This window comes from Balaenoptera borealis (genome assembly GCF_965194805.1).
Source record: "Balaenoptera borealis genome assembly, chromosome: 13".
Lineage (NCBI taxonomy): Eukaryota > Metazoa > Chordata > Mammalia > Artiodactyla > Balaenopteridae > Balaenoptera > Balaenoptera borealis.
In genome coordinates this window covers 42,638,285-42,654,341 of record NC_138870.1, presented here as the reverse complement: position 1 = coordinate 42,654,341, position 16,057 = coordinate 42,638,285, and the positions used below count along the sequence as shown (strand labels likewise).

The window sequence follows — 16,057 nt, the reverse complement described above, 5'->3', positions numbered from 1 at the left end:
CCTCTGCCGTTATTGAATGAGATCACCCAGGGTTGAGTGTGTAGAGTAAGGTAAGAATCTGCATAGAACCCTGAGGAAACACTGTGTTTTAGGAAAAGGCAGAGGAAAAAGAAACCCAAAAGAAGATAAGAGGTATGACAGCCATAGAGTATTTGATAATATCAGTAGTTAGCATTTAATAAGTACTTACTTTGTCCCAGGCACTGCTCTAAGTACTAAACATTGAATCTTCATAGTAACTTTATGAAGTAGGTAGATACTGTGGTTATCCTCATTTTACAGATGAGAAAACTGAAGCAAGGAGAAAGTTAAGTAACTTGTCCAAGGTGACCCAACTAGCAGTGCACACCAAGAAGTCTAGTTCTACTGCCAGAAAGATAGAGGGAGAAAACTAGGAAGAGTGTGACAGAAAGGAAGCTAAGAGGAAAGAGCATTTCAAGGGGGAGAACATGCTCAATAATGTCAAATGGCACTAAGTGGTCAGGTAAGATGCAGGCCTGAAAGGCATCCATTTGATTTCACAATAAGGAGATCATTGATGACTTTGGCAAGAGCAGCTTCAGTGAAGTATAGGGTCAGAAGCCAGATGAGAGAGAGAGGAAGGTTGAGGAATGAGTGGGAGTTAGAAGAGAAGTCATGAGAAGAGGACTTTTTCAAGAACTTTAGTTGTGAGGTGGGTGAGAGCCAGAGGGTGTGAGGGACAGGAAGCACTGTTTTAACATGGGAAAACTTGAGCATGTTCAAGGTCTGATGAGAAGAAACAAGTAGAGAATGAAGCCAAAGGTAATAGAAAAAAATAGGAATAAATAGAATGAAATTTCTAATCAGGAAGAGAATGGATATAAAGCACAGGGATATTAGTTTTAGATAAAGTGGTTCTGATGCAGGAAGTGAAGGCATTCCCTTCTCTTCTTAGCGGAGATTCTTGAGAGTCTTAGCTATTTCCACTTCTTTCTTCCTCCCCTTTATATCTTTTTACTGCTATAACTCATTGCTATCTTTTAGAGTCTCCATTTTATTGGAATTTCTTTGGTGAAGGTTACCACCGGTCTCCAAATTGCCAAATCCATGGGATACTGAAATCCTTGTCTTACTTGATCTCTACCTCATTTGATACAACTCCACCTCTGACATTCCTGTCCCCTAAATTCACCTTTTATGTTGGTGTTTCCCAGTATTCTGACCTTGGCTCTCTTTTTAGTTTATATTCCTTTCTCATGTAGTCACATCCACCCTCACAATTTTAGCTACCACCTATATTCTCATTCTCTCATTCTCTTTTTTTCTCTTTTTTCTTTCTCATACCTTTTTGTCTGTGTCTGTGTGTATGTATCTTAGGCCCTTTTTCCAAGCTTATTTGCCTTCTAGACTGTTGCATTTCAATGTTCCATGGGTACTTCAAATTCAGCATGCACACAACTCATCTTTCACTCCCAAATTGCTTTTCTTATCTTATTCTCTACTTGGTTGAGGCTCCATAATCAACTTAGTTTCCCAATCCGGAAACATAGAAGACACCCTTGATTTTTCCTTTTCTTTTGCCTCCTACATCTATCCGGTCACCAAGTTCTATCGGTTTCACTTTCTCACCATCAATTGAATCTAACCTTGCCTTTCCATTTCTATAGCCTTACTTAGTTCAGTGCTTTATTACTTATAGCATGGATTTTTTACAATAACCGAAAGCCTTTCAGTGACTCTCCATTAACTACAGGATAAAGTTCAAGCTTAGCGTAACATGCAAGGTACCTGTGACCTGGCCCCTAACTACTTGTATAGTTCTTTCCCCTGTCATTGTCACCACCTCCATTCCTGATTTGTACATTGCATACTTCTCTAAGCCCTTTCTTATCTCTTTGCTTTAGTACATGCTGTTCCCTCTGCCTGAGTGTCCTTTTTATTTTTTTAATTTTTTTTAACTTTTAAAAACATTTATTTTTTAACATCTTTATTGGAGTATAACTGCTTTACAGTGTTGTGTTAGTTTCTGCTGTGTAACAAAGTGAATCAGCTATATACATACATATATCCCTATATCCCCTCCCTCTTGCATCTCCCTCCCAACCTCCTTATCCCACCACTCTAGGTGGTCGCAAAGCACCGAGCTGATCTCCCTGTGCTATGCAGCTACTTCCCACTAGCTATCTATTTTACATTTGGTAGTGTATATATGTCAGTGCTACTCTCTCACTTTGTCCCAACTTACGCTTCCCCCTCCCCGTGTCCTCAAGTCCGTTCTCTATGTCCGTGTCTTTATTCCTGTCCTGCCCTTAGGTTCATCAGAACCTTTTTTTTTTTTTAGGTTCCATATATATGTGTTAGCATACAGTGTTTGTTTTTCTCTTTCTGACTTACTTCACTCTGTGTGACAGACTCTAGGTCCATCCACCTCACTACAAATAACTCAATTTCATCTCTTTTTATGGCTGAGTAATATTCCATTGTATGTATATGCCCCGTCTTCTTTGTCCATTCATCTGTCGATGGACACTTAGGTTGCTTCCATGTCCTGGCTATTGTAAATAGTGCTGCAGTGAACATTGTGGTACATGACTCTTTTTGAATTATGGTTTTCTCAGGGTATATGCCCAGTAGTGGGATTGCTGGGTCGTATGGTAGTTCTATTTTTAGTTTTTTAAGGAACCTCCATACTGTTCTCCATAGTGGCTGTATCAATTTACATTCCCACCAACAGTGCAAGAGGGTTCCCTTTTCTCCACAGCCTCTCCAGCATTTATTGTTTGTAGATTTTTTGATGATGGCCATTCTGACTGGTGTGAGGTGATACCTCACTGTAGTTTTGATTTGCATTTCTCTAATGTTTAGTGATGTTGAGCATCTTTTCATGTGTTTGTTGCCAATCTGTATATCTTCTTTGGAGAAATGTCTATTTAGGTCTTCTGTCCATTTTTGGATTGGGTTGTTTGTTCTTTAGAGAAATATCTATTTAGGTCTTCTGCCCATTTTTGGATTGGGTTGTTTGTTTTTTTGATATTGAGCTGCATGAGCCGCTTGTATATTTTGGAGATTAATCCTTTGTCAGTTGCTTCATTTGCAAATATTTTCTCCCATCCTGAGGGTTGTCTTTTTGTCTTTTTTATGGTTTTCTTTGCTGTGCAAAAGCTTTTAAGTTTCATTAGGTCCCATTTGTTTATTTTTGTTTTTATTTCCATTTCTCTAGGAGGTGGGTCAAAAATGATCTTGCTGTGATTTATGTCATAGAGTGTTCTGCCTATGTTTTCCTCTAAGAGTTTTATAGTATCTGGCCTTACTTACATTTAGGTCATTAATCCATTTTCAGTTTATTTTTGTATACGGTGTTAGGGAGTGTTCTAATTTCATTATTTTACATGTAGCTGTCCAGTTTTCCCAGCACCACTTATTGAAGAGGCTGTCTTCTCTCCATTGTATTCTCTTGCCTCCTTTATCAAAGATAAGGTGACCATATGTGCGTGGATTTATCTCTGGGCTTTCTATCCTGTTCCATTGATCCATATTTGTGTTTTTGTGCCAGTACCATACTGTCTTGATTACTATAGCTTTGTAGTATAGTCTGAAGTCAGGGAGCCTGATTCCTCCAGCTCTGTTTTTCTTTCGGGGTCTTTTGTGTTTCCATACGAATTGTGAAATTTTTTGTTCTAGTTCTGTGAAAAATGCCATTGGTATTTTGATAGGGATTGCACTGAATCTGTGGGTTGCTTTGGATAGCATAGTCATTTTCACAATGTTGATTCTTCCAATCCAAGAACATGGTATATCTCTCCACCTGTTTGTATCATCTTTAATTTCTTTCATCAGTGTCTTATAGTTTTCTGCATACAGGTCTTTTGTCTCCTAGGTAGGTTTATTCCTCGGTATTTTATTCTTTTTGTTGTAGTGGTAAATGGGAGTGTTTCTTTAATTTCTCTTTCAGATTTTTCATCATTAGTGCATAGGAATGCAAGAGATTTCTGTGCATTAATTTTGTATCCTGCTACTCTACCAAATTCATTGATTAGCTCTAGTAGTTTTCTGGTAGCATCTTTAGGATTCTCTATGAATAGTATCATGTCATATGCAAACAGTGACAGTTTTACTTCTTCTTTTCCAATTTGGATTCCTTTTATTTCCTTTTCTTCTCTTATTGCTGTGGCTAAAACTTCCAAAACTGTTGAATAATAGTGGTGAGAGTGGGCAACCTTGTCTTGTTCCTGATCTTAGAGGAAATGCTTTCAGTTTTTCACCATTGAGAACGATGTTGGCTGTGGGTTTGTCAATATATGGCCTTTATTATGTTGAGGTAGGTTCCCTCTATGCCCACTTTCTAGAGAGTTTTTATCATAAATGGGTGTTGAGTTTTGTCAAAAGCTTTTTCTTCATCTGTTGAGATTATCATATGGTTTTTATCCTCCAATTTGTTAATATGGTGTATCACATTGATTGATTTGCATATATTGAAGAATCCTTGGCATTCCTGGGATAAAGCCCACTTGATCATGGTGTATGATCCTTTTAATGTGCTGTTGGATTCTGTTTGCGAGTATTTTGTTGAGGATTTTTGCATCTGTGTTCATCAATGATTTTGGCCTGTAGTAGTTTTTTTTTGTGACATCTTTGTCTACTTTTGGTGTCAGGGTGATGGTGGCCTCGTAGAATGAGTTTAGGGAGTGTTCCTCTCTCTGCTATATTTTGGAAGAGTTTGAGAAGGATAGGTGTTAGCTCTTCTCTAAATGTTTGATAGAATTTACCTGTGAATCCATCTGGTCCGGGGCTTTCATTTGTTGGAAGATTTTTAATCACAGTCTCAATTTCAGTCCTTGTGATTCATCTGTTTATATTTTCTATTTCTTCCTGGTTCAGTCTCGGAAGGCTGTGCTTTTTTAAGAATTTGTCCATTTCTTCCAGGTTGTCCATTTTATTGGCATATAGTTGCTTGTAGTAATCTCTCATGATCCTTTGTATTTCTGCACTGTCAGTTGTTACTTCTTTTTCATTTCTAATTCTGTTGATTTGAGTGTTCTCCATTTTTTACTTGATGAGTCTGGCTAATGGTTTATCAATTTTGTTTATCTTCTTGAAGAACCAGCTTTTAGTTTTACTGATCTTTGCTATTGTTTCCTTCATTTCTTTTTCATTTATTTCTGATCTGATCTTTATGATTTCTTTCCTTCTGTTAATTTTGTGTTTTTTATTTCTTCTTTCTCTAATTGATTTAGGTGTAAGGTTAGGTTGTTTATTTGAGGTTTTTCTTGTTTCTTGAGGCAGGATTGTATTGCTATAAACTTCCCTCTTAGAACTGCTTTTGCTGCATCCCATAGGTTTTGGGTTGTCATGTTTTCATTGTCATTTGTTTCTAGTTATTTTTTGATGTCCTATTTGATTTCTTCAGTGATCTCTTGGTTATTTAGTAGCGTATTGTTTAGCCTCCACGTGTTTGTATTTTTTACAGTTTTTTTCCTGTAATTGATAGCATTGTGGTCGGAAAAGATACTTGATACGATTTCAATTTTCTTAAATTTACCAAGGCTTGATTTGTGACCCAGGGTATGGTCTATCCTGGAGAATGTTCCATGAGCACTTGAGAAGAAAGTGTATTCTGTTGTTTTTGGATGGAATGTCCTATAAATGTCAATTAAGTCCATCTTATTTAATGTGTCATTTAAAGCTTGTGTTTCCTTATTTATTTTCATTTTGGATGATCTATCCATTGGTGAAAGTGGGGTGTTAAAGTCCCCTACTATGATTGTGTTACTGTCGATTTCCCCATTTATGGCTGTTAGCATTTGCCTTATGCATTGAGGTGCTCCTAGGTTGGGTGCATAAATATTTACAATTGTTGTATCTTCTTCTTGGATTGATCCCTTGATCGTTATGTAGTGTCCTTCTTTGTCTCTTGTAATAGTCTTTATTTTAAAGTCTGTTTTGTATAATATGGGAATTGCTACTCCAGCTTTCTTTTGATTTCCATTTGCATGGAATATCTTTTTCCATGCCCTCACTTTCAGTCTGTATGTGTCCCTAGGTCTGAAGTGGGTCTCTTGTAGACAGCATATGTATGGGTTTTGTTTTTGTATCCATTCAGCCCATCTGTCTTGGTTGGAGCATTTAATCCATTTACATTTAAGGTAATTATCAATATGTATGTTCCTATTACATTTTCTTAATTGTTTTGGGTTTGTTTTTGTAGGTCTTTTCCTCCTCTTGCATTTCTTGCCTAGAGAAGTTTCTTTAGTATTTGTTGTAAAGCTGGTTTGGTGGTGCTGAATTCTCTTAACTTTTGCTTATCTGTAAAGGTTTTAATTTCTCCATCGAATCTGAATGAGATCCTTGCTGGGTAGAGTAATCCTGGTTGTAGGTTTTTCCCTTTCATCACTTTAAATATTTCCTGCCACTCCCTTCTGGCTTGCAGAGTTTCTGCTGAAAGATCAGCTGTTAACCTTATGGGGATTCCCTTGTATGTTATTTGTTGCTTTTCCCTTGCTGCTTTTAATATTTTTTCTTTGTATTTAATTTTTGATAGTTTGATTAATACGTTTCTCAGCATGTTTCTCTTTGGGGTTATCCTGTATGGTACTCTCTGTGCTTCCTGGACTTGGTTGACTATTTCCTTTCCATGTTACGGAAGTTTTCGACTATAATCTCTTAAAATATTTTCTCAGATCCTTTCTTTTTCTCTTCTTCTTCTGGGACCCCTATAATTCGAATGTTGTTGTGTTTAATGTTGTCCCAGAGGTCTCTGAGACTGTCCTCAATTCTTTTTATTCTTTTTTCTTTATTCTGCTCCCTGGCAGTTATTTCCACCATTTTATCTTCCAGCTCACTTATCTGTTCTTCTGCCCCAGTTATTTGGTTATTGATTCCTTCTAGAGTATTTTTAATTTCATTTATTGTGTTGTTCACCATTGTTTGTTAGCTCTTTAATTCTTCTAGATCCTTGTTAAATGTTTCTTGTATTTTCTCCATTCTGTTTCCAAGATTTTGGATCATCTTTACTATCATTATTCTGAATTCTTTTTCAGGTAGGTTGTCCATTTCATCTTCATTTATTTGGTCTTGTAGGTTTTTACCTTGCTCCTTCGTCTGTAACTTTTTTTTTGTTGTTTCTTTTTTTTTTTTTTTTTTTTTGATGGGTGGTGCTGTATTCCTGTCTTACTGGTTGTTTGGCCTGAGACGTCCAGTACTGGAATTTGCAGGCAGTTGGATAGAGCTGGGTCTTGGTGCTGAGATGAAGACCTCTGGGAGGCCTCACTCCAACTGATATTCCCTGGGGTCTGAGGTTCTCTGTTAGTCCAGCGATTTGGACTTGGAGCTCCCACCACAGGAGCTTGGGCCCAACCTCCGGCCTGGGAACCAAGATCCCACAAGCTTTGTGGCACGGTTAAAAAAAAAAAAAAAAGGAAGAAAGAAAGGAGCAGCACAACATGAAAGAGAAAAAACAAAATAGAATTAGAAAGATAAAAATTATATTAGGAAAAATAAAACTATAATTGAAACAACTGCAACAAGGTAAAATAAAACCACAACAGAAAAAAGAAGGAAAAGGGGGGGGGGGGCGGGGCAAGCCAAAAGGAGAGAACAATAACAAAGTATAAAGAATAAAATAAAATTAGAAAAATAAAAGGTTTATTAGGAAAAAATAAAAATATGAAAGAATCAACAACAATGAATCAACAGTGTAAAACAGAACCCCAATCTAAAAGAGGAAAAAAGAAAAGAAAAAAAAAAAGCCTTGGCCATGGGGGTGGAGTTTAGGCTGGGGTGGCACTTAGGCAGGGGCAGTGTTTAGGGTGGGGCGGGGCTTAGGCAGGTGGGGGGGTGACGTTTGAGCATGGGGTGGGGCCTAGGTGGGTGTCGTTTAAGCATGGGGCGTGGCCTCTGCTTAGGACCTGTGGGGAAGAGGAGAGGCAGCATGTGGAAAGGAGGGCCTCAGGAGTGTGGAGTTCCGAGTTTGGAGGTAGGGCGCTGAGTGAGGGTGTGTGGGTGGGGTTTAGGCCCAGCTCGTTGGAGGGGGTCTCCGAGTGTAGAGTCAGGGCCCTGGGTGGGGGTGTAGGGGCGGGGCTTGGGCTCTGCACGGCAGGAGGGAGGCTCCGAGGGCAGAGGATTAGGCCGGAGAGCCCAACAGGCTTCCCGGTGCCTAAGTGGACAGGGTAAGCACTGGCTCCATTCCTTCGTGCCCCTCCCCCACCGTCTCCCCCAGGGTCTCCCCCATCGCCACTGGACCCCTAACCATGGGTGGGTCCCGCTGGGTGTAGGAACTCCTCCCCTCCCCCAGCCACCCCTCGGGGTGCTGGTCCTGGAGGTCTGGCCTTTACTTTTGCTCCCCCTTCCCTCCCACTCCCTCAGGACCCACCGGGCTGGAGGGGGCCTAGGTGGGCAGAGGATCAGGCCCGGGGTCTCAGCAGGTGGGCAGGGGAAACCTGGCCATGCTCCCTTTTGATCCTCTGCCCTCCCAATGGTCCCACAATTTCCCCCTTTTCCCCTCCCCGAGCCACCCTTCAGGGGTGCCAGTCCCATCCTGCCTCCACTTCTCCTCCCCCTTCACTTCCCCCACGCGCTACCGGATCGCTGGGGCTTCCTCCCGTCCCTTTAGGTGTCTGTGGTCCCCCTCTGGTGCCTGGTAGGTGCCCTAGTTGTGAGGAGACGGGAATTTCCCATCCTCCTAGTTCGCCATCTTGACTCCGCCCCCGAGTGTCCTTTTTACTTTTTCCTTCTCTTTCAACTCTTCAGAAGCTACTTACATTTTTTAATGTGATTGGTTTATTAAGAATTCAGTTGTAGGGAATTCCCTGGCAGTCCTGTGGTTACGACTCTGCGCTTTCACTGCCAAGGGATCGGATTCAGTCCCTGGTTGGGGAACTAAGATCCCGCAAGCCGAGTGGCGCGGCCAAAAAAAAAAAATTCAATTGTAAAGGGAAAGGACTTTCTGAATGTTTTCTATGAGATTCTGCATTTGCCTCTAAATATCTCAGCTATCTTCTCTCCATGTTTGTGTGTGTGTGTCTGTCTGTCTCTCTATGTGGAGGGTGGTGGAGGGAGTATTCAGGTTCAAAATATTTAGTTACTCAATACTCTTCACCTAATGATACACCATCTTCATCAGTCTGTATAAGACCTTTCTCTTTTTATTGTATTTTTCCCTTCTTCATCTTGTTTTGTATTTCAGTTTCTTTGATGGTTATTTTTCTTCTTTATATATCAATTTTGACATTTTTATGTTTTTCCAGAAATTGATCTAAGCCAGTGCTTCCCAACCCAATCATGTTGCTGCACACATAGAAAATAATATGTGCACACACAGTGGGATATATGAGGCCAAAGGCTACAGACAAGGGTGTCTGGCTACCACCCACCCCGTGGACCACCCTGAGAGCTAAGAGCAGTATCTCAACATAAGTATAGCCCATCTGTGTTACTTTCCATGACACACTAGTTGAGAAGCTCGATCTAGACTTTTGAATATATTTGTGTATAGTTCATATCCGTCAATGATGTTACAATGGGTCACAAATATAGAATTGTTGATATAGCTCCTGTCTTTGGTATGAAAAAGCAAAGCAGTGAGTAATTTCATCACAATTAACCCAGGCTTAGGTCAGCTGCTGCCATGTATCTGGAGGACAGGAAAGGGGCAGAATGAAATGATCTCCCTAGAGCAGGACAGATACAATACAATCAGGTTGGGTCACTAGACTTATGTTCCTGGAGTGGCAGGTGGAAAGGAGTAGTTTACCATTGTAGACCACTAGATGCCTACTTATTCAGATATTTAGGCAAAGTGTAGTCTGGTCTTACAAATTATTTTAAAACTTGGGTAACCTTGATACTGGAGAGGACAGAAAATCACAAGATGAGTTTGACAATGTCGTCCAGCACAGCAGTTTTCAAACTATGATGTCAGGAATCTTTTACACTATTAAAAATTATCAAGGACCCCAGAGAGTTTTTGTTTATATGGATAATATCTACCAATATGTACTGTTTTAGAAATTAAAATAGAAAATTTTTTAAATTGTATTTATTAGTTCACTTATAAGTAACAATACATTGATTGTATTGGTAATATAACTAATGTTTTATGAAAAATTACTTTTCCAAAACAAAAAAAAAATGTGAGGATAGCATTATTTTACATTTTTGTGAATCTCTTTAATATCTGGTAGCTGTAGTCTCATATCAGTTCTGCATTCGATCTGTTGCTATATGTCATGTAAGCTGTGGAAAATTCCACTGTACACTCATGAGAGAATGAGAGAGAAAAGAATTATTATGAAACTATAGAATTATGAGAATAATTTTGACCTTGCAGAGCTCCTGAAGAGGGTTTCAGAGGTCTCCAGGCACGCTTTGAGAAGTGCTGATTTAACAGAAAGGATGAATGCTAATGCTGGGCTCTTTGGAGTTTGACCAACCTATTTTATAAGTTATACTAAATGCCAGGTGAATGATGTGGAATGAACACATGACTAGGTGTGAAGTTTCTCAAAGTTCTGATTTGAATTTTTTTTTTTCTTTTGGTTGCGCCACAATGCATGTGGGATCTTAGTTCCCCAACCAGGGATCCAACCTGTGCCCCCTGCAGTGGAAGCATGGAGTCTTAACCACTGGACCGCCAGGGAAGTCCCCTGATTTGAATTTTTTTATCACAGAAAAAATTCTTGGGACTTCCCTGGCGGTCCAGTGGGTAGGAATCTGCGCTCCCAATGCAGGGGGCCTGGGTTCGATCCCGGTCGGTGAACTAGATCCCACAGGCATGCGGCAACTATGAGTTCGCATGCCGCAACTAAGAAACCCGTGTGCTGCAACTAAACGTGCCACAGTGAAGAGCCTTCGTGCTGCAGCTAAGACCTGGTGCAGCCAAATGAATGATTAAATAAATAAATTTTTTTAAAAAAATTCTTTTCCAATCATAAGTCCTTATTTTTGGTTTTGTGCTTCATGCTATAGCACAAAATCAGTGCCCAATAAATATTTGTCAAATAAACAAATTTTCTTAGAGTCTTACAGCTGCCACTGACTTGATGCCAGTAGCTTTATGTCTTTCATTGAACTCTGAACTAATGAGGGCAGGATGTGAGCTTATGACAACTCTAGGATATTAAGTCTGCTTCAAGGTCTAGATAATAAAGCAATCTTGGCTTCACCCAAGTGATCAGGGTACAAACCCATCCCTGTTGTGTAAAAGAGGGTTCCTTGCTCTTCTCACTTTGCTGGAGGTACCGTCAGGGAGTACCCACACTGAACTATCTGTTCCTAGTAAAAATAATAATAGCTGCCTTTTAATGAATGTTTACAAAATGTCAGGTACTGGGTTAGGCATGCATCAAGTCATCTCATCTTTAAAATAAACCTGTGAAGCAGATATTATTATCCTCATTCTGTAGGTGAGTAGCTTTCACAAAGTCTCTTAGCTGGTAAAATCTGTCTAACCCCAGGGCCTTTAATCACCTGACTGCATTGAGGAAGAGGCCTGGATCAGGGAGTAAAAGTAGGAATTGGAAAGGCAGTTTTTTGTTCTTGGATCTACCTCTTCATTCAGTTAACATAGGTGAGAGGAGACAGGGAGAGAGGATTCAGTGCTTTTATCTCTGATATGGCACCAACTCAACAGCAAAGAATGGCTGCCTTTTTTTTTTAAATTTTTTTCTGGCCGTGCTGCGGCACGGCACATGGGATTGTAGTTCCCGGACCAGGGGTCGAACCTGCGCCCCCTGCAGTGGACACGCGGAGTCCTAACCACTGGACTATTAGGGAAGTCCCAAGAATGGCTGCCTTAATTACTCTTCTGGATGCTGATCAATGCTGGGTCCAAACTGAGCTCCAACAGAATAAGGGTGGAATTCACTAGACCTGTTCCTTGTCAATTGCTCAGCAACTACTGAGTACAGAACCTTGCTAAATACAAAAACAGAATTCTCTGTGTTCACAAGGAGTTTAAACATGAATGGGGGTTTAAAATATTTGTACACAGAATTATATACTAGGAAGTATAAATTAAAGTATCTGTTAGCACTGGCATTTGAATGAAACTTTTATACCACTGGTGCAAAAGAGAGAAAAGAATGGGTTGCAGATGTGGCTTACTTTATCTGAATCAACGCTTCCCCATGGCTCAGGAACTTTGGTGATAAAGGTAAAAGAAGTTTTCATAGAGGAAGACAATAAACAAAGTTTCTTGTTTTCAGTCCCTCCCTTAGAGATAAATTCTGGATTCGAATGCAGATCAAGAAAATAGGTCAAGAGCATTCCATCTTACGCCTCCCAGTTATAATTTCATCATGAGACTCCCTAAGATGCTAAGAGAGCTAGAACTGGTTTTGACTTATTCTGAAAGTGACTACATAAAGCTTTTCCTAGAGCTGAGGCTCATAAAAATCTATGGTTGTGGAGAACAGAGAGATCTTTCTTGAAGAACCAAGGAATAATTCCTCAATTTTCAAAGATCTAAAAGTTATAAGTTAGTTATAGTCAATGATATAACCATGGAATCTTAGAAAGAAAAAAAATCTTTTATTTTTTAAATTTATTTATTTATTTAATTTATTTATTTTTGGCTGCGTTGGGTCTTCGTTGCTGCACGCGGGCTTTCTCTAGTTGTGGCGAGCGGGGTCTACTCTTCATTGCAGTGTGCGGGCTTCTCATTGTGGTGGCTTCTCTTGTTGTGGAGCATGGGCTCTAGGCGCGTGGGCTTCAGTAGTTGTGGCACGTGAGCTCAGTAGTTGTGGCTCACGGGCTCTAGAGCTCAGGCTCAGTAGTTGTGGCACACGGGCTTAGTTGCTCCGCGGCATGTGGGATCTTCCCGGACCAGGGATCGAACCCATGTCCCCTGCATTGGCAGGTGGATTCTTAACCACTGCGGCACCAGGGAAGCCCGAGAAAAAAAGTCTTATACGTCATCTCATATAACCCCTTCTTTTAGACGACAAAACCAAAACCCAAGAATTGAGTGACTTGACCAAGTTTATGTGACTTATTAGTGGTAGATCTGGGACTAGAATTGAGTACTAATAGGTAATTTCTTTCTTACCACTCTTCATAGTTTCCCAATTTCTTTCTTCAGAGCTCCTGAAAGTTCTAAGTATTTCCGTATAGTCTTTTGATTAGGCAGGAAGGTGACCATGACCCGGGATATTTGTGTTTAGGAAGAGCTCAGTCTCAGTTCTACTTTTCCCTCCAATTAAGATCTTCTTGATCATTTGATATAAGGAAAATTACCATTTATTAAGCACTTTCCTTGTGTCACGGTCTTCATATATGTAATATCATAGTACCTGCAAGATTCATGTAAAGTAGACCCGCTTCTAACATTTTAATGGGAATATGAATCCCCTGGGAATCTTGTTAGTGCAGATTCTGATTTTGCTGGTCTGAGATGGGGTTCAAGATTCTGTATTTCTAAAAAGCTTCTAGGAAAAACCAGTAATGCTGTTTATCTGTTGGCCTTATGTTGAGTAGCAAGAATCTTAATCTTATAGATGAAAGAACTGAGCTTTAGCAAGATTAAATAAGTTGCCCAAGTTCATACAGGCAGTAAATGGTAGACTAGTGATTTGATCTAGCTCTCTCTGACTCTAAAGCTCAAGATGTGATAAGGGAAGCCAGGGAAAAATGGAAAGAGAGCTTATGTTCCAATATTTCTTCAACAAGTCACTTCTCAAATGAGTCAATGGCAGAATCCAGGACTAAATCAAAAAGTCCTGGCTCCCAGCCAAGTGTTTCCCCTTTTTCCTCTTATCAGTCCCCTAATCAGGATCTTTGCTTCATGCTTGGCAAACCATTTTTAGAATTGGCTTTTGGGTTTTCTCCATTACAGGTATATTGCCAAACCCTGTGCACTCCATGTTGGCATCCAGGACAGTGGTCCTTATCAGGCCCAACCTAATGCCATCCTTGAAAAGGTGTTCATATCTGTTACCAAGGTAAGTGGGCAAAGAAACAGAGGAAGATTCGTGTGGGGGTTTATCCCATAGGGCAGGGGAGGATAAAAGAGCAAGTATTTCCAAGGGTAGGGATAGGATGGGATGATCTTTCACATTTGGGTAGTCCATAGAACTATTAGGAAAACTTTATCCACTCAGGGAAATACCTTTGGGCCAGGATCCCTTAAATAAGTCACGTTTACATACATTTGAGTTCTGGGCCTAGCAGCCACCACCACCCCTCCTTCTCCCCCAGACACACATCATATTTTGATTTTGTTTTTCCCTGCTCCAGCTCTTGTCATTACCTAGTTGCATAATCAAATGGAGATGGTACTGATAGCCTTTGCGGTTGGGTTTTAATATCTCTTTTTACTTAGCTTGGGCTGGAGGGAGAAGACCAAACAAGGATGTGTATAGATGAATGGTAAAGGTCCTTGATGTGTAAAATAGTACTTCGTACTAAAAATGACTTTGGGGATGAAAGCTGGAAAGAAAAACATTCCTTAAGTCACTATAGTTATCGCCGCTTTGCCATTCAGCTAGTCAAAGGGATTTAATGAGATGTTTGAAGAAAAAGGGATGTTCTGACTCTGGTCATACATCTGCAGTATCCTGATGAGAAAAGGCTGGAGGGCCTGTCAAAGCAGCTGGACTGGGATGTCCGAAAAATCCAATGCTGGTTTCGCCATCGGAGGAATCAGGACAAGCCCCCAACGCTCACTAAATTCTGTGAAAGCATGTAGGTGTGCAGAAGGAGGTGGGGAGTGAGGAGAAGGGTGGAGTATGACTGGACTAAGGTTTTCTTTTTGGAAATCACTTCTCTTGTTAGGATAACAGTCAATAGATGTGGAGGGCTAACTCTGTTATAGGCTGGGAAGAAGAGAACTGGAAGCCTGATCACCCTTAGTTTCTTGGACATGCTTGCCCCCAAGCTAGATGTAGTTCCATTTTGTGCCCCTTTCCCAAATAAGTTGGGAATGAATTCCTATACCGGCACTTACATAGGTAGATATGCATACCCTTGTACACCTTGGTAGAGATAATACCAGCTTGCTCTAAATTGACATTTTAGTGGGAAGCATCCCTTTTCTGGACATACTATAATCCATTTCACTGGGTTTTTGCCGATTATCCTCTGGACACCGAGCACTGTATTTCTCATTGTCATGCAAAAAAAATTATAATAATAGGCACTATCATCAGGGAGTCTAATATGGAAGAAAAGTTTACTAAAGCCAGTATACACTTGTGGAAATCTATTTTAAACAGAGGCTGGAAGATTTTTATCTCTTTGGCTTTTTCGGTAACAGTATTTGTCCCTATTATGGGAACTTAATTTCTTACCAGTAACTGTCTTATCCCCAAATCTGCTATCTTGACTTCTTTACTTCACAGACTTTCTTTTGAGTGAATATGTATCTAACTTCTACTTCTTGCCCATCCAGGTGGAGATTCACTTTTTATTTATGTATATTCTGCTATGGAGTTAGATTTCTCTGGTCGGTGAGTCTGAACTTTCTCTGGTTCTCCTTTGGGTTCTAATCATGCCTACATCCCTGAAGATAAGAGTTAAATACCTTTAGATTTTGTCCCTCACTCCCTTTTTTTTTTTTTCTTGTGATTTTTTTTTTTTCTTGTGATAAGCTAAATAGATTGTCTTCTGTCTGGGGCCTGACATCAGTAACCTCGTGACTACTGTTTCTCCCATAAGTAATGCTAGTAATTAAAAAATTAATTAAATCAGCATAGTACGTGATGGTTTACAAAGCACTTGACAAAGTCCTGTTCTTTCAAGGAGGAGACATTACAGAAATGAAGTTAGTAACTCATTAAAGTGGGTAAAACAGGTATTATTCCTGCTTTTCAGTTAATTGTCAGAGTCAAAGAAGAATTTCAGGCTTTTTGATTCATGAGTCCTCTTTTTTTTTTTCACTGTACCACAGTTTTCCTTTAAATGCAATAATTGAGGCTTCAAAATACATGAAACATAAAGAGGCAGAAAGAAGGGAAAAGGAAGAGAATAGACAAATATACAATCATATTTGGAGATTTTAATACTCTTCGTAATTGACTAAATCACTAGGCAAAAATCACTGAAGATGTAGAAGATTTAAACAACACAATCAACCAGTTTGGCCTAACTGACATATATAGGACAC

General features: G+C 39.9%; 1 protein-coding gene across 4 annotated transcripts in view; it reads left to right on the top strand.

Annotated features, from left to right (window-relative positions):
- Window positions 1–16,057, top strand: part of CERS5 (ceramide synthase 5) — a 38,567-nt gene that overhangs the window by 9,729 nt on the left and 12,781 nt on the right. For all 4 annotated transcript variants that reach the window (XM_082352488.1, XM_082352487.1, XM_082352489.1 and 1 more), the window contains 3 exons: window positions 13,790–13,895; window positions 14,507–14,637; window positions 15,344–15,401. In XM_082352488.1, the coding sequence (XP_082208614.1) occupies window positions 13,790–13,895; window positions 14,507–14,637; window positions 15,344–15,401 (295 nt within the window). The remainder of the gene's footprint in view (window positions 1–13,789; window positions 13,896–14,506; window positions 14,638–15,343; window positions 15,402–16,057) is intronic.